General features: G+C 37.8%; 1 protein-coding gene across 1 annotated transcript; it reads right to left on the reverse strand.

Annotated features, from left to right (window-relative positions):
• Positions 1–1,106: 1,106 nt before the first annotated feature.
• On the reverse strand, positions 1,107–17,907 carry LOC134851429 (DNA polymerase alpha subunit B-like). Its single transcript, XM_063867505.1, has 2 exons — positions 17,746–17,907; positions 1,107–2,849 (listed from the first exon to the last, which is right to left on the reverse strand). Exons 1-2 carry the CDS (start codon positions 17,903–17,905, stop codon positions 1,198–1,200), a joined length of 1,812 nt encoding a protein of 603 aa, XP_063723575.1. The 5' UTR covers positions 17,906–17,907; the 3' UTR covers positions 1,107–1,197.
• Between the last annotated feature and the right edge of the window lie 900 nt (positions 17,908–18,807).

The following is an 18,807-nucleotide window of genomic DNA, read 5'->3' on the forward strand; positions in this document are numbered from 1 at the left end:
AATTTTTTCCTTTCAAGTTGGATAACATAACCTCCGCTAAGCAAAAATACGTGCACAACCAAAAATTGAGGAAAATTAACAGCCATCAGATAGTTGAAGAAGTATAAAAGATAAGTTGATTGCAAACTTTGAATATTTTGCAAATTTCTATTTGAAAGAAAAACCTATATTCAAAAAGTTCATCGAATTTCAAGAATTGTTTATGATCTGCATTTTTTCTTAAACTTATCACTTTAAAGAAAACTGGATCAATAGTAATTCAGAAAAAAGCCGCTTTTGAAACTGGGAGTCATTCACGTGCTTAGTGAACTTCGCACTTTTGCTGTTCGATAGTGGAGTTTCACTTTCTTTTGTCAAAAAAATGAACTGAACTTGAGAATAAATCATAAGTCAAACCGCAAAAAAAAAATCAAATTTGAGCTTGAATAGCTTTTAAGACTTTTCCCTGATTTTCACTTACATGGTTCGTGATGATTTTTTTTGTTTAAGTAAATTGCAAAATGTCCACGTTCTAATTTGAGTTTTTTTACGGTTTGACTTTGATGCTTTCCAAGTTCAATTCATCTTTTTTATTTTAAGCAGTACTATCACATTTTTTCAACCAAAAATTGCCCTATACAACCAATTTTCTGTCAAAAACCACACAAAATTGGCCCTATTATACTATAATTGCAAACACAGGCAAATTTCACACGCTGCAAGCTTGTTGATCACAACACACTTAACAGACTGAAACAATTGCAATGATAATTCTAAACGCGGTATGTAAGAGCCATTTCTGTTTTAGACTATCAGATAACAAGAGGTACGCTCACATATCTTGATCGCGTTCAATCCAGATGGAATGAGCCTATCGGTGTCTTCATTTCTCGGAGGTTTTACCACGATGATCAGCCGATGCTAGAGACAAAACGTTTTTCTGGAATTTTCTGGAAGGTTCGGGGAAAACACAAACACGGACGTGACAAAGTTCGTTCTTCGAAGTCAAAGTCTCGCAAAGGAAAATAGATTCCACGAGCTGCATAAACATTTCATTCAATTGTCATCATTGAAAAATTTCATGTCAGAAAAATGAATTAAAGCAATAACAAATTTGAAATGTTTAATATTGAAAACAACAGTCAAGCAAACAAGTCACAAAAACACGTCTCACTCATAGTGTCAGTTCAAACAAAAAATAATTAATTGGCAATTAGTTCACATTTTGATCACTTTGCAAGATACTGCCTGTTCTGAAACCACAGACTGATTTCTCACTTTCTCCAAGTCAATTTGAAGAAACCCGTAAGTGCCTGCGCTTTGACCTTTAGTCACTGAACCCGGGTTAACAGCCAAGCAGCCATCCACCATTTTAACATAAGGCGAAAGTTCCGAAGGTATAATCAAAACATGGGGCTGAACACTCATTTGAGCAAGAGGTAACAAATCAACGTCTAAGGATACATCGTTATGAGCCGGGTAGAGAGGATAGAATGATTGTTGACGTAAAAAGTGAGAAACTAGCCTCGATATTCTGTCCATCGTATCTTTTTGCCCTGTTTGTTTAGAACATTCTTGAAAGCTAACATGAAACACGCAATCGGTAGCCGAGACTCCAAATACTAAACCATTTACAGAAAACATGCACGGATCTGTCATAAAATGAAGCTTCTTACTCACATCAAATTTTGTTATCGAAAAAGGTCTTATCGGGTAAGCGCCGATGTGTGTTATTTCACGCGGTGATGGCAGAATTACAGTTTCCATTGATAGATCATTTGCAAGATTGCTCAAAGTTAACATCATTCCTTCGAATAACTGACTTAGAGGTTCTTCCATTTGAATCAATTTTTCATTTCTCGTGTCGAGAAAAGGACCGCTTAAAACTAGCACATTCGGTCTCAAGGTTCTAACTGTTTTGATTAAATCTTGAAAGGGTTGTAAGGACACTCCATCATTAGGTATGAAGGGCCCGGACGCCATCAACATCGACATGGCTCCCGAATCTTCAGGCGGTTCTATCACCACGGGAGCCGCATTGGCACCGTGAAAAATCTCTTTGACGTAAACTCGACCACCGCCTGGATTTGTTCCTCTAACCGCTACTATCTGACCCGGAAACAGGGCATAATTAGGACAGTTATCAACTTCTAGTGTCAAATAGTCGCCAGTTGGAGTTTGTAAAAGAATAGACTTCGGGTTCATTTTTCCGTCGCCGTCGCAAACTATTCTTCCTAAGCCAACCACATCATCAGTAGACGTGAAGGATAATTGCGAAACATCGAATCCGTGCAAATCTTGCATGGCATCTCCAAGGTTGGTAAGTTCGTTATACAGAGCACTTTGTTGCGTGGATGGATCCGTCGACATTGTTCTCGGATACTTAATAGCGGTTATATCTAATTCAATCCTTTCGCAAAACTTTGGACGTTTCGCATTTTCATCAAACTCATCGCTTTCACGGCCCGCTTTTAAATCAAGCTTACCAAAATCTTTCACAGTGGACCCCGAATCTTGTCTGGCGTCGTATTTTTGCGAGGTAGTGCTCGAGACTTTCTCAACCAGAATCGGCGAGGGCTTCGGCGACGAGATATCAACGGCTGTCACTTTCGGCGTCCTAGCTGTATTGTATGTCTTGGTAACAGGAGTTCTTGGAGGTTTAACAGCCGACTGTGATATAGTTTTTGGACTGTCGCTATATAGGTCCAATACATTTGAATCAGGCTGTGAGTCTGCAAGAATACTGCGAGCTAATTGCTGACTGGTTCCAAAAAAGGTTTTGTCTTTGGAAGCTGTTTTTGGTTTTGCTTTGCTATTGGCTAGATGCAATTGGAAATCTGAGAGGCGTCCCATTGTCAGTGGGATATTCCCTAGAACAAGGAAACTTTAAGCAAAAATGATTATGCGAAGAGATTTTGTGCGACCAGCTATCAAGTCAAAAACATTTTGACACTAATGCTGATAAGGACTCTTGATTTAGTTTTAGTTAATTTGTCATAAAAAAAGTTTTGAAAATTTCCACTACAACGGACTTTATTTTTTGTTGAAAAAACAATATTTCTTCCGAACGACGCAAAATAAGTCGACTAAGCCGATAAAACATAAGAAACCACAACTACTTAGACCAAAGAGAGCTTAAAAAAGAGAAAAAATGAACATAAACAAATTCAGGCTAGTACACTTTGCAAGCGTATGCGAAGCCGAGCAAAAACACAATACAAAAAAAACTGCTAAATCGAAAACAAAACAAAATTTTTTAAAAAAAGTTGAAAAAGCTGGATCTAACAAAAAGAAAAAACTAGTTTTCTAAACAAACAATTGAACACAAATAGTAGAAGGAAAAATTAGCATCGGAAAAAACTTGCCAACCGGCGGCAACAAATCTGAAGTTATCTGGACAAAAACCTTTAGACTGAAAAAAAATGACTTGAAAATAACTAGCGCATGACTCGCACCCACGGTGCTTCAAATAGATCGTTGAACGTAAAAAGAGCTTCCAAAAACAGCACAATTCAATGCAACCATGACGATAAACTGAGCTCATCTATCAGGGGTTTCTATTTCATTAAATGAATGTTTGGATCAACCGTTCAATCTCACCCCTAAGTGACAAACCGAAAATTTCCCCGTATTCAGTTTGAAAATTAATTCTGTAATGTATGCATTTCGAACAAACGCGCACATAAAATTGGTTATCACAATTTTTCTGTGGGATTGCATTTGAATGCTGTTAATCGCCTGAACTAACGTATTTTTAATCAATTCTCCCTAAATAAACTGATAATTTTCTATAAATCTAATGTATGCTCAAAGTTTTTTCCTAAACAATCCATATTTTCTATCCTCCTAAATCAAATTTGGGGTAAATTGTAGGGTGATCCGAATATTTTAGAAAATCAACTTATAGGCTATTTTTGACCAAAATGGTCATATCGCCAAAACGACTGGAATAAATCAAATATGAGAATCTTAAAACATTCAAAAGGACTTTAAAAATGATGACAGCATATCTCAGACAGAAAAGTGAAGAAGTCATATTTGGAAAAAGGTAAATTTGCACCTTCTGGGTTCCACATCCGGACATCACACCAAGATAAAGTTGTGAAACTCAAGTTTTACACAGGCGAAGCGGAGCTTCGCATCACTTGTGATACAACACAAACATAAAAAAAACATTGGAAGTACAAAAAGCGTTAAATATTGAAAACTAGGTCTACTAAAATTTTCGTATGTCTCGATAAAATTTCAATCTAGGCAAACATCCCAAGCAAAACAATTGAATTTTAAATTAGCAACGGAACAAAACTGACGAAGCAGAACCAAAGCCGACAATTTTTGAGCAGACACCAATTGCGCCATCTAGGCAAACATTCCAAGCAAAACATTTGAATTTTAAATTAGCAACGGAACAAATTCGAATTCTGCCATTTTTTTAAATCGCCATATTTCAGAAACTAAAAAAAATTGAACAGTAAGAGTCAGTGGCCAGATTTGAACCCTGACAGATCCCCGATTGTACCCGAACAGCACCAAATCATAGAATTGAGAAATTCAAAATTGCTTTTTTTTTCATTTGAAATTGTTTGGAAATGAAAGAAAAAAATGCCATATCTCGGAGACTAGAAGAAGCGCCCCTATTTAGAGGGGTAACTTGCAAATCTGAGTTTACCATGACAGCAATCCACCATAATGTTGAGAATTTCAAGTTCCTTTCGTTTTTTACATCAAGTTTTTTAAACTTAAAAAAATAGATAAAAAACTGAATTTCTCGGAAACCAGAAGCCTGAGCAATCATATTTGGATTCCAAATTTGCAACCCCTGAAGACACCTTGACAACATACTACCACAGAGTTGGAAAAATTCGCGCTCAATTAATTTCTGGTAAAATTTTTGAACAAAAAATGATGAAATCATGAAAATCGCCTCATTTTGAAAACCAGAAAAACTTTGGCAGTTAAAAGAGACCAGATTTGCAACCACTGAGTGAACCATGACAGCAACCCACCAAAGGGATGAGAATTTCAAGTTCTGTTAAGTTTTTTGGTATCACAGTTGAAAAAAAATATATGTCTCGGAAAAGTTTTGAGCAGTCAAACTTAAAGAAAAGATGGGAAATTATCGTCAGACTTAGGAATGAGAAACTCAAGTTCGGTAAGTAGCTTTTTTATATCAGTTTTTTTGAAATCAAAAAGAAAAACTCATAAAAAGTCGCAGTATATCTCGGGAAGTTGAGGAAATTGAGCAGTCAAGTTTAGGGACCAGATTTGCAACCACAGTGTAATATACCAGTATCCTCAACAAAGGGTTCATAACTTCAAACTCTGCTAGTTCTTCATAAACTTTTCAAAAAATCACGCAAACCAGAAACGCCATAAGAATTTGAGCAGTCATATTTGGACACCAGTAAGAAACCAACAGACACGCTATATGAGAAAAACCATGAGAAACGCTATATCTCGGATCCCAACAAGATTTGAGCACTTAAATAGAGAGGCCAGATTTTTACCCTGACAGTACCCCTTAACGTACTCGGACATCACCTCACGATAGTGTTAAGAATTTCAAGACTGGTTAGTTTTTCAAATAAAGCAAGCCCGGTGCTTCGAATTTTAAACAATTCAAAGAAAAGCATTTAAAAGAGATCTGCATCCTTTGAACTTTCTCTCACAGCACCACAATTGCAGGGTTGATTATTACAAATTTTGCAAGTGTTTTACAAGTTTTTCATATCAAAGTTAAGACAAATTAAGAAACGTCAAAACTCAGAAAGGAAAGCAATTGAGCAGTCGCATGTGGACGCAAGGATTTGCAAGATTTCAGATTTTGAGAAGCTTCAAACTGAAGTTTTCAAAAAATTCTTTTTTTAAAGCCATAAAAAACTTCAAATCTCGATGAATACTAAGACTTGAGCAATCATATTTGGAGGCAATATCAAGTTGTTTGAGAATTATATGTAATTTTGAATATTTAAAAAAATAGACATACCAAACATCGCATCTCGGAAACTAAAAGCAATTAAGCAGTCGCATTTGGATGCAAGATTTGAAACTGCTGAGAGTACTCTTACAATACCCAACTACAGCGTTGGAAATTTTAGATTTTGAGAAGCTTCAAACTTACGTGAAGTTCTCTGAAAAATATATTTTTTGAAAAAGCCAAAAAACCGTGTATCTCGAAAACTACCAAGACTTGAGCAGTTATATGTGGAGGCAACATTCGAAAATTCTGAGACAGCCAATAACTGAAAAAAAATCATAAAAAACGTCATATTCGAAACCAACAAGGATTTGAGCAGTCATAATTAGATGCGAGGTTCGCAACCCGTGAGAGTACATTGATAGCCTACAAGTACAGGGTTGAGAATTTCAATTTTTGAAAAAAAAAATTGTTAGGGTATTCTGAAAAAAAATCACAAAAAACCTCATATCTCAAAAACTACAAGGAACTGAGCAGTCATATTTAGAGGCAAGATTCGCAATCCCTGCGCTTACCCTGGCAGCACACAACTACAGGGTAAGGGATTTCAAATTTGTAAACAAAAAATAATTTGAAAAATCATAAAAAACGTCATATCTCGAAAACTACCAAGGCTTGAGCAGTTATATGTGGAGGCAACAAGCGAACCTTCTGAAACTACTGTGACAGTCTCGAACTAAAAGGTCGGGAAATTAAATTTTAAAAAAAAACTGAAATTAGGTTATCTGAATAACTTCTGAAAAAATCATAGAAAACGTCATATCTCGAAAACTACAAGGACTTGAGCAGCCATATTTGAAGAAAAAATTTGCAACTTCTGAGAGTACCCTGACAGAACATCTTTATAGAGATGGGAATTTCAACATTTGTGAAATTTATAATTTAAACAATTTAAATAGACTTACCAAACCTCATATCTCGGAAACTAAACTTTGCCCATTTGGATGCAAGATATTGCAATTTGGAACACCTGAGATGTTGCAATTTGGAGCTACTAATACAATACCCAACTACAAGGTTGGGAAATCCAATTCTTGAATTTTTCAAATCTAAGTTTTCTGGAAAAACTTAAAAGAAATCAAAAAACAAATCATTAGAGACGCCAAAATATAACAAATAGATAGATTTTTTTGAAAGATGAAAAAAAAAACATAAAATTGTCATATCTCGGAAACCAATAGGATTTAGCAAACTTTTTAGAGGAAAGAATTGCAAATCCGTTGTGTATCTAGACAGCATCCCAACACAGGGCTGAGAAGTTCAAGTTCGGCTAGTTTTATTTTATTAACTTTTTTAAACAAAATGTAAAACTCAAAAACAAAATCCCCATATCCCGAGAACCATATTTTGCTTTCACTGCGTACAATGACAGCACCCCACGATAGGGTTGACACTTTCAAGTTCTGTTAATTTTTTTAATAAAATTTTAAAAAAACAATGAAAAATCATGAGAAACGCCTTATCACCAAAACCAGCCAGTTTTCAGCAGTTAAAATTGAACGCCAAAATTTAACTTGACAATTCGCCCGAAACTTCCCGACAGCAGCAAATCACAGGATTAAGAATCTCAAATTCGGTTAGTTTTTCCAAGTTTTGTTTAAAAAAATGAAAAAATCATAGTGATCGCCACGCCTCGAAAGCCACAAGGATTTGAGCACAACTATTGAGAGAAGACATTTGCAGTTCCTGAATTTACGCTGATAGCGACCCACCACTTGATTGAGAATTTTCAGTTCCTTTAGTTTTGTTTATTTCAAATTTTTATAACATTTTAAAAAAAAAATCATAAAAAACGCCGTATCAGGAAACCCAAAATGAATGAGCTGTCAACTTGCAATCCCTTTGAGGTTACCTCGACAGCATCCCACCATAGGGTTGACACTTTCGAACTTGGTGAACTGAACTAAAGGAAAATCTTGAAAATTAGCGCCGCGAATATTAGAAAAACCTAGATTTAAGAGATTCGTGCTCCAGCAGACTTGAATTAACATTATTTCAACCCTTGCAATGTTTAAACGGTATTTTATCAGATCAACATACAATCCTTTTAAATATAAGCCAAGAGATAATTTTCAAGCATTGTAATATACGATACAGCTTAGAGGTGCAACAACTTTTTCGTTTAACATGCAAAAACAAATGGCTTTCTTACAAACCAGTAGGGTGTACGATATAACGCAGGCAAAATCTAAGCACAATGTTAGTTTGATAAACTATCAACTCAGAATCTGCATGTTGGCTTTTGGAAGGAAATAACAAAAAAAACAGGCAAAATTTCAAAAATTGGACATTTTCTAATGCCATACTTTTTTTTGCAAAACGTAAGGCATAGACGCTTGCGCAGAGGAGGGTCGCATAGCAGTTTTTTTGGTTTAAGTTCTTTTAAGCTCCAATTTCGCAAGGTTGTTTTTGAGAAGAAAAATTTCAAAAAAATCACCAAAATGTCAAAAAATGGGTATGATTTCTACCGAATTTAAGTAATAGCCAATTGGAAAGATCCCCATGATTTGTTTTTTGGTTGAAAATTTCATCTCAGATTTGTGCTTTTAATATTTAACAATTAGGACAAAAACCGCCTACTGAAAATTCCGAAGGTCGTAGAACGTGAGATAAAAAGAAAAGACTAGCGAAAAAAAAACAAGCACATAGAAGAGCAGCCGATTTCCCATCGGTACCATTTTTTTGAAAATCAGTAGTCGTTTTTGAGAATTATTGAAATTTCTGCGGTAAGAACTTTGTTTTTGAGAACTTCGCAACCTTTGATTGCACTCTGACAGCACCCAATAACAGTGTTCGTAACTTAAATTATGTCAAGAATTTTTTCATAAGTTGTTTTAATTCAAAATTTGTGAAACCCATAAAAATTTGTGAAGTGGTTTTTATCTATGTTCTTTGAAAAAATTTGAAATGACATAAAAACGTCACACCCTGGAAATCAAAACAGCCTTGGAACAGTCGCATTTAGACGCAAAAATTGCAACTCCTGAGAGTACTATCACAGCACTCAACTACAGGGTTAGAAACTTCAAATTTTGAGAAATTTTTAAATTAAGTTTCGAAAAACGGGGAAAAATGTAAAACCACAGAAACGTCACATCTCAGAAATTATAAGGACTTGAGCAGTCATACGTGGAAGCGAGAATCGCAATCCTTGAGAGTAGTCTGACACCACCCAATAACAGGGTTGGGATTTTCAAGTTTTGAAAAAACTTTTGTAAATTGAGTATTCTGAAAAATATTGCGTACAATAAAAGGCACAACTCTGACAGCACCCCACTATTGTTTTGCTAACTTTTAACTCGATGGAACAAACCTTAAATTCAAAAGGAAAAATCAAAAAAAAACTTGAGCATTGCAATATACAATAAAGCTTAACAACGCATAGATACGTTATGCACTTAATTGTTGCAAAAAACGCTGAAACATGGCAAGATACATGTCACGCGCAATTAAAAATAGTATAAATTAAATTGAATTACCACCAAATGAGCACTTTTATTTGCCATTTAGGTTGAAAAAAAAATTCTTGGAAATATTACACTACGCTTCGCTTGTGTAAATAGGACGGAGATTTAAAATGCTAACATGATCAAAACACATCTGTAGCAGTATTTCCAACAGAGAAATGAATGAGTCCAGGAGATGAGTCCTGTGAACAAAGTTATTTATGGAACAAGAATTCTAATACCCGATTGCAATACCCTTTTTATCACACGGGTAAAAACAGGATGTAATTGACTTGTCACTTTAGGTCAAAACATGGCTCCAAGAGTCAACTTTCTTAGTTCTGGTTTGTTTCGAGAGTGTTTATATCACAGAGATTACAAATGTTTGATCACAGTGACTTTTGATTTATAAAGATTGGGAAAATGTAGTTGCTTCGGCAACATACTCCCGGGGCCCCGAACGGCGCAAAAGACGTTGCAAAAAAAATCAAAAAACCTTAACAAGAGCGGTAGCGGGGCGGTTGAGAGTGCCGTAAGCCATTCTCACGGTCACCACTCGTGTTGTGCCATTTTTTCCTGGATGTTCCTCTACCACACGTCCAATCGGCCAAATACCTCGCGGCGTGAGGTCTTTGAGTACCCACACTATGTCTCCAACCTTCAATGGTGGTTGCATTTCGTTCCACTTGGGGCGTTTCATTAGTGAAGGTAAGTACTCCTTCTTCAACCGCTTCCACAGGTGGTTCATCTTCTGTTGAACGTGGGTCCATTTAGTTTAGGTTAATGGCATGCTGTCGTCGAATACTCCTGGTGAAAGGCTGCTGAAAAGTCGTTGAATGAGAAAGTGATTTGGTGTCAGTGGCTCGTCATTTTCTGGGTAATCAGTTACAATTGTCAAGGGTCTCGAATTCAGTATCATTTCGGTTTTGGTTAAAATTGTCTGAAAAACATCAAGTGTGAGTTTTCGCGATCCAAGAATGACGAGGATTGTTCTCTTGGCAATCTGAATCAAGCGTTCCCAAGCGCCACCGAAATGAGGGCCAAATGGCGGGTTGAAGAACCACTGGATGTTTTGCCGTTGTAGCTTGAAAGAGCAGGCTCTATTGTCAACCAACTTTATGGCGTCTTTTAGTTCTTTAGAGGCTCTTCAAACGTTTTTCCGTTATCACTGGTGAGCGTTTTTGGAGTTCCCCGTCTGGCTGTAAACCGACCTATTGCATTCATAAGTGAATCAGTGTTCAGATTTGGACAGTTTTCGAAATGAACAGCTCTAGTTGCAAAACAAGTAAAAATTATTCCGTAATGTTTCTCAATATCTGTTTTGTTTTCAATATAGAAGGGGCCAAAAAAGTCTACTCCAGCATTAGTGAACGGGAAAAGATGATTTTCGTCGGGATATCGCTTCAGTGGTAATGGTGCCATGATTGGCTGGAGGTTGTCTGCTTTGTATCGACGACACAAGAAACAATGATGAGCGATTGAACGAAGAGCTTGTCGTATCCCAATGATGTGGTAGCGCTGCTGCACGAAAGATTTGACGAACTCTTGTCCTTGATGCATGCAAATTTGGTGTGCATGCTGTAGGTAGAGTTTAACTGTTGGATGAGTTGCTAATAGAATCAGCGGGTGACGTGATTCAAGCTCCATTGTTGGTGCAAATTCGAGCCTGCTGCGCGAACGAAGCATATGCTTGTGGTCAAGGTATGGATTGAATTTAATCAGTTTGTTCTTCACTTCCAGGCGCCGCTTCTGTTGTAGATGTTCGATCGTTTCACTGAACGATTCTAGCTATGCTGATATGATGATATAATTTCTCGCTAGTTCCATGTCGTTACTAGTTGAATGCTGTCGTTCTTTTCGATGTTTTCCGTCTTGGTCTTTTGCAGATGATGAGCTGAGTTTTGTGAAAAAAACTGAAAACTGCGGCGATAGTCAACAAAAGTTTATTTCACGAGGAAAAACGACTGATGTCAAAGTCTGGAGGACCTGAAAACGGTTTTTGTGATGCACACACTGAGGCGAATATTGAGATGCTTTTAGTTTCTATTACGGAAGACTTCTGTGGCCATTCAGATGATTGTGATGGGGCTGCTAACCATTTTGATTCGATATCTATAGGTTTTTAATCCTCTAGTGCCGTGATCAGCAGGGTTCAGATGAATCGGTATGTGATGCCAGTTATTGTTTTCTTGAGTAGCGTTTATTTCCGCTAGACGATTTGACACAAAACTTTTTTGTTTTTTCTTCGAGTTGATCCAATCAATTACAACTTGACTGTCTGTCCACATATGTACGTCAGGATCGACGTTAAGCTGAAGTTGTACTTTAGCAAATGCAACTAGTCGAAATCCAATAATTGCTGCTTCAAGCTCTAATTTTGGAACACTCAGCTGCTTGATCGGAGCTATTTTGCTCTTACCTATTACATAGTGAGTTGCCAATTGGTTTTCTGGTTGATATTCGACTCTCACGTATACGACTGCTGACATTCCTATCAAGGACGCATCCGTGAACGTATGAAGTTGAACATTATCCCGTGTTGTTAATTGCTTTTTGAAAAGTGTTCGGGGAAGACTGATTATTGACACAAAGAGGTTTAGCAGCTTTTGTAGTTCTTTCTGACTGTTAGCGGGCAGTAATGAGCCCCAAGAATTGCCTAATTTCCAAGTTGATTGCAAAATTGCTTTGAACAAAATGGTTACTGGTGCTAATATTCCCAGAGGATCAAAAATTGAGGACACTAGGCTGAAAAGTTTCCATTGTCTGTATTCGTGGACATCCCAACTAAATGCCTTTGGAGGCTCCATGTATGGTTTGTCATTTGTCAAATTAAATTTTTGTCCTAGAACTCTAGTTGTTGGCTTAGGTGTTTTTTTTCCGAGGCTGGTAAACCGTTAAGTACCTTAGTGCTGTTCGATTCAAATTTGGTTAGTCTGAATCCGCCTTGTTGTAGAGCTGCTTTTGTCTGGAAAGCGGACTCAATGCCTCGTTGGGTGAACACGCTGAGTGAATGTAGCCGTCCATGTAAAAATTTGTTTTGACGGATTCGAAGGCAAGCGGAAAACTCACGATGTTGTCTTAGGCACATTTCTGTAGAATGTAGATAGCACAAAATGGAGAGCAAGTTGCTCCAAAGATGAGTCTTGAAAACTGGTAATGTCTTATAACATTTTTGTGATCCCAGAGAAAACGCAGCGAGGAACGGTCTTCTGCTTTTATGCTGATTTGCATAAACATTCCTTCAATGTCAGCTAGGGTCCCAATACCAAACTTACGAAACCGCAGAAGGACTCCAGTAAGATTTGCGAGCTTAGAGATTAGAATTTAGAGATTGGCCTTTGAATTTGGAGGCAGCATTTGAGACACGCCTTACCTTTCCCGGCTTGTTAGGGTTTACGACTTCGTGGTGAGGCAGATACCACAATCTAGAAGGTACTTCTTTGGTAAAAACTGCTGGCTGCGCGTAAGACTTTTCCAGGTCCGTAACTAGCGTCTTTTCGTATAAATTTTGTAGATCGGTGTTTTTTCCGAGTCTTTTCTGCAATGATTGCAATTGCTTCAGAGCTACACAGTAGTTGTTGCTGAGACTTGAGTTGGGTTTCCAGGGAAGACCAATTTCGTATCGTCCATTTACAAGTCTTGTCGTGTTATCGTCGCTGCTGTATTTTTTGTTGAGTGTAGTGATTCCGTTTTCCTCGATTTTACAAAATTGGTGTACAAGATAGTCCAGAGGTTGCTCTGTTGTTTTGTTGCGAGAAACGTGGAAGACAAAGGGCCGATGTTTTGTTTTGGATGAGTGTCGCTGTTGTCTATTGTTGTTCAATTGGTATTCGCCGGCTAATGTCCATCCAAGTTTTGTCTGTATAGCTGAAGGTATAAAGTTGTTTCCTTCAATAAGGTGTGGAGGATATGAAAACAAGAATGACTTTACACCAAGCAAAGCTCCAATCTTCCCATGATCGAGGTGTGGAAAATGAATATGCCGAAATGTGTCGGTAGAGCTGCAAATCTCGTTCAAATTAAACACATCTGCCGCCGGTATGTTTAAGCAAGGAGTTTGGCACAAATTATTCATTGAGAACTTAACATCCGGTTTGTCATGCGGTGAGACGTGAACAGCATTATCAACCTTTGCAACTGGCATTTCATGATCAATGTCGATATAACGAAGAGACATTGATGTGTGTTCCATAGATGAAATTTGTAGTTTATCTGCTATTTCATTAACAATGAAGCTAAATTGGCTCCCGTGGTCAATTAATGCATAAGTAGTTGTGCTTGTTTCACCATGGCAGAATGAGACCGGCTTTAGTTGTAGCTGTTCAAACCATTGAGGTTGTTCTGAACAAAAACTCGAAAACTCACAGGCAGTGAACCCTCCCTGATTTTCTGCGCATGCTGCGTCTTTGCTTTGTTGCGATGACATCTCTGTTTTTGATAGCTGATGTTCTGATTTGTTAGAGTGCTGGGCACCATAGCGGCTTAGGTCTGGTTGGTTTGGAAACCTTCTCTTTTTAGGTTTGTACTCTTTGCTTTTTTGGTTAAAATCTGCAGACTGGTGATTAAAGTTTCGGATTTCCTGGGGGGCGGGTTTACAAAAATTGTCGGAACCCCAAACTGGTTCTTGTACGGTTGGGTGCATAGTATTGTGAAACAATTCATGATGGGCGTTGACAACGAAAGTTGATTTTTTAAATTTGTTTGGGTCGTGAAGGCTTGTGTGATGAAATCCGCTGCACTCTTGACAACGGTTGTTTGAGACAAGTAGTTCGGAGGTGATGAGGGCTTAAGCAGTTGACACAAAGTTCTAGTTGTTTTACCATATTGTAGCGTTGAGGTGGCGTAGAAGAACTGTACTGTGGGCATTGCATGATGTTATGTTCGTTCTTACAAGAAGGGCATTGCTTGCGCTTTGTTCTGTATTGGTTGAAATTCTCAGGTCCTGTGTTTTGGAAGCCTGTGGATTGCTTGATATAACGTTTGAGGAACAGGGCGCTAAGGAATTGCTGCTAAATGTTGACAGTTCTGCATTGTTGAAGGATGGAAATTGATTGTGAAGTTTGTCGTAGGTTTTCGCATGCACTTCTAGCCAATTTTTCAAGTGTTGAACATCTGTGTCCTGTATGTCATTTCGCACGGTGTATTCCGTCCATTTAGGAAACAAATCTTGTGGGACTTTACTTTTGACAAGCTTTGTCAAAGTAGAAGAATTCAAATCTGCATTAAAATTGAGATTTTTGAAGGTTTGCACCATTTGTTTCAGGAAGGAGACAAAAGAAACAAAAAAAAGTCTGCTTTTGGTGGCTGCTGGCCAGTTTTCTAATTGTTTTATATACGCGTTGACGACAATAAATGTATCGCCAAAACGTGATTTAAGATCCTCTAATGCTGGTTTATAGAAGACTGGGTTGCATGAGTAGCCTTTGATTAGCTCTTTCGCCTTACCAGTCACGGCGTTTTGTAGGCAGGTAATTCTGTGTGTATCACTGATGGTTGTGTTGCTATCAACAGTGGCAATGAACATGTTCAACCAGTCATGGAAAGCCAGAGGATTACCATCAAATGATGGAATTTGAATTGGTGGTAACTTGACTGTGGTTTTGAAGTCAATTTTGTCTCTGTTATCTCGATTTATGTCAAAATAGGTGGTCAGTTGAGGAAAATTGCTGACTTGCCCTTTAAACTCTGGTAATGTTGTTTGTGGCGAAATGGTTCGAATCAAAGATGTTAGGAGAAAATAGTTTGAAGATTGGTGAGGGTTGCTTCTTTGCTCTCTATTATCTGGTAGAAAAGCGTTATTACAACTTGGTCCAGAAGCTATCGACGCGGCGTTGATCCTTGTGTGTTGATGCATGCTGTATGTTGGTTGCATATAAGGATGCAGTTTGGGTTGTGGGAAAGTTGATGCCTCCGGTACTAAAAAAAAACGGATTAATATGAACCATTGGTAGCCATGAAGGTTTGCACTATACAAGAGGATGCCGCTTTATGTTTTTCTGAATGAAAATCTTTTATAGTTTGGTTGTTGGGGTTGTAAGGCCTGTAGAAACCTTGATCTGTGTAAGAGTTTGTTTGTTCTCCAGTTTGCTGTTTCTGGCTCGGTAACTTATGGTGTGAAGATTGTTCAGTTGAACGTATCTGCTGATGAGATTGGAAAATTTGTTCTCGTGGAAAACTGTAGGTGCTTGTTGTGAAATGGGTTCTGAGATCGATATTGTCGCTAGACTGCTCGTGTAGTCCCGGTTGCATTAGGTGATGAGGTTGCGGAATAGTAAATGCAAACGATGGGCTTTGCAACCCTGCTGTTTGCTGTATTGGGTTGCTATTGGTTGTAGACTACAGTTTCCGAACTTACATCGTCATCGATCTCGATTGTTGTATCCGTACCCAGCTGAGCACCTTCATCTCCAAAGTTATTGACAATCATTGGTTTGTATTGCTGGCACTGAGAAAAAGCGTTGTTGTTTGCAAACGACGGGGGATGAGGGCTGCTGTCATAAATTCTTGTCTCTGTGACAACATCTTGTCTGTTTGTCGGATGTTCTTTGCTTTCGGAATAGTTGTGGGTTATTGCCGAGCTCATATTAGGTTGAGAATGTCTTGGACGATGATGTAAAATGTTGTATCCGCAGTTTGGGTTGTAAAATTGTAACTGTTGGCTTGTTTCTGCTCGCCGATCGTCTGGAAGTGAATAGCTTGTTTCTGCTCGATAATTGTCTGTAATTGATGATGGGGGCATGTCGGCATGCGCGTTGTCTGCTGATTCCGTGTTTCTTCTCTCGAAGTCGTGGATAAGTTGCGCGTTGTATTGAGTTAGTGAACCGTTATCGTTGATGTCACTCTGTAGTTGTAAGAGGCGTACTGCAATGTCTGTAGCTGTTGCCGTGACAAACCTAGTTTGTTCGGGCGATCCGGTATCCATGATTTCCGCTGACAATTGATTCAGTTCCTGCAGTCTTGATTCTGCTGCTGCCACTAACGAACTCAAAGAACAAGTTGATTTTACTGAGCAGAGTTTTTTCTCCAAGAAGTCGAGAGATCCATTGAGCTGCATTTGGCAAACACGAAATCTGTTCCACGCTGACATCGTTTCTTTTGTTGCTATTGAAGCTGATCGTCGAAGATCCTGTCATAAGAACGGCTCTAAAAAACCGAGGCGATGCGCAAAATAGTTAGAAAAAAGGAAAGTTAAAAAAACCCAGGAATCGATTATGATTTAGAAAACGTTTTTTTTTTGAAATGTCTGTCTAAGGGTTTTATATTCTTTTTTTATTATGTTTTACAATCAAGGCATGCGCAATTAAACTCAATCAAAAATTAAAAAAACGTTTTCTAAATCATAATCGATTCCTGAGTTTGTTTAATTTTCCTTTTTTCTAACACCCAGGAGCGCCAAAACATGTAGTTGACTTGTCACTTTAGGTCAAAACATGACTCCAAGAGTCAACTTTCTTAGTTCTGGTTTGTTTCGAGAGTGTTTATATCACAGAGATTACAAATGTTTGATCAGTGACTTTTGATTTATAAAGATTGGGAAAATGTAGTTGCTTCGGCAACACAGGAGTAAGTTAACAACTGCAACGAAAACCTTTATAGCACAAGAAAGATCAAAACTCATGATCTGGTAATTAAGCTGAATAAAGAGCAGAAAAACTAAGATTCCAGGTTAAAAAAAAGAATTTCATACATACTGAAAAAACCAAGGCACGGTCCGGCCTCGAAGCTTAGACCCTAGGGTGCAAAAGCTAACAGATTACCTCTGGACCAATGGGAAGGAGCCTGTAAGTCCGTAATATTCAAAAACCAAGTTGAATTTCTGGCAGATTTGAATGATAAGTTGGAACGGACTGAAATTTTGAATCAAATTTCAATTTTAATTTATAACTGACCTTGATACAGACTTGTCTGAACTTGCTTTCTGTCTGAACAATTAGCTTCTGCTCAGGAAAAACAATCAATGTTAGTTAAGAGAACGTTTTCGATTGATTACAATCATCATCAGTCTATAAAAGGAAAAATTAGCTTCTGCATGCAAAAACTGTGTGCAACAGGCCATTTTCTCTTTTTAACTGACTTTGTCTGTTTCTAATTATTTGCAAGTCTCTAAAGTAAGTGTTTACGAAAATAAAAATCAACTAGATGTCTGCAAGACACCTGCTCACGTGTCAAAGCAAACAGTGCTATTAAGTTGCTATGATATATTAATCCGGTATTATACAGAAAGCAGAGGTAAAAAAAACTTCTCATGACTGGCTCTAAGAAGACATAAGCGGATTCAAATAATATAGCAACTAGGGAGGATTTTGTTCTTTTCCATATTCTGTTATTTTAAATTATTCTTACCCGATGAGTGAGAAAAGGCGACCCATTTAGTTACTACGGCCTCTGCGTTGCAAGAAAAACTATCACAAACTCGTCGCAATTCACTTAATATTTCATCCGAAGCTTCCAGACCGAAAATGTCTAACTCCTCCACCAATTGATCAGATGTTACAAAAACCATGTCTTTCTGGAAGAAATCACGAGCTACAAAACATCAAAATATGACAGAAACTAGATAGGGCCCACACCAGCATTTTATAAATGCATCAATAATCAATATTGCAGGAATTAAGTTGTTGCAGCAATATTGCAGGAATTAAGAATAATTAATGCGTTGTCAAGAAAAGTATTTACTTCAACCGTCTCTTCTCTATAATAGTGTCTTTAAATTGCCTCTTACGCAGTGATTTGCACCCCATATACAAAGGATAGCGCTCCTGAGCAGCGCGAAGCCTCTCAGCCTAATTCCATTTCTCGTTCTACGGTAATGATTTCTTTACAAATTTTCTTAGCCTAATTGTTGTGATAAACTTATTAAATAGTTGTTTGTTCAAATTTACCGCTTGTGTGTTTTCATATCATATGCGCGCTGTGCTTTCCTCTTCTGGTTATCTGACCAAATCTCGCCGTCCCAGCCGTAGGCGAGTGAAGTTTCCCTGACGTAACTAGACGCAAGAAGGAGTGATCTGGTGAATCGACCTCCAAATCGACGTCAGGTTGTACCACTCCTTTCTTTTTTTATATCGCCTTTGCCTCAGCAATTTTAAACCCTCAGTGAAAGTATTCATAAATCACCCCCAAAGAGCTTCCTTTCTCGCCCCAGTTGTCTGTGTTTCAGGTTGATGCCGCGACACCACGCAAGACGCATCACTGAGTTCTCACCGAAACTAGTTATCGGGACTTCAAGGACCAAATATATCAAACGACTAAGGCTATAGTTCCAGAATCGAAAAATTCTGGCTAAAACAACAAAATTTTGAAACAACTTTCATGTTACCATAAAAATTAGTCACAAAACGAAAATGTGAAAATAAAAATGAAGAAAACTCTCAGAAATTTGTGACAAAATGTTTTAAAATGTTA

This window comes from Symsagittifera roscoffensis, chromosome 7 (genome assembly GCF_963678635.1).
Source record: "Symsagittifera roscoffensis chromosome 7, txSymRosc1.1, whole genome shotgun sequence".
Lineage (NCBI taxonomy): Eukaryota > Metazoa > Xenacoelomorpha > Acoela > Convolutidae > Symsagittifera > Symsagittifera roscoffensis.

Bases quoted from the DNA above. Each gene is read 5' to 3' on its own strand.
- LOC134851429 (XM_063867505.1), bottom strand. From the start codon at position 17,905: ATGGTTTTTGTAACATCTGATCAATTGGTGGAGGAGTTAGACATTTTC. The intron at 2,850-17,745 runs GTAAGAATAATT...TCCTTGTTCTAG, and splicing joins CGCCTTTTCTCACTCATCGG to GGAATATCCCACTGACAATG.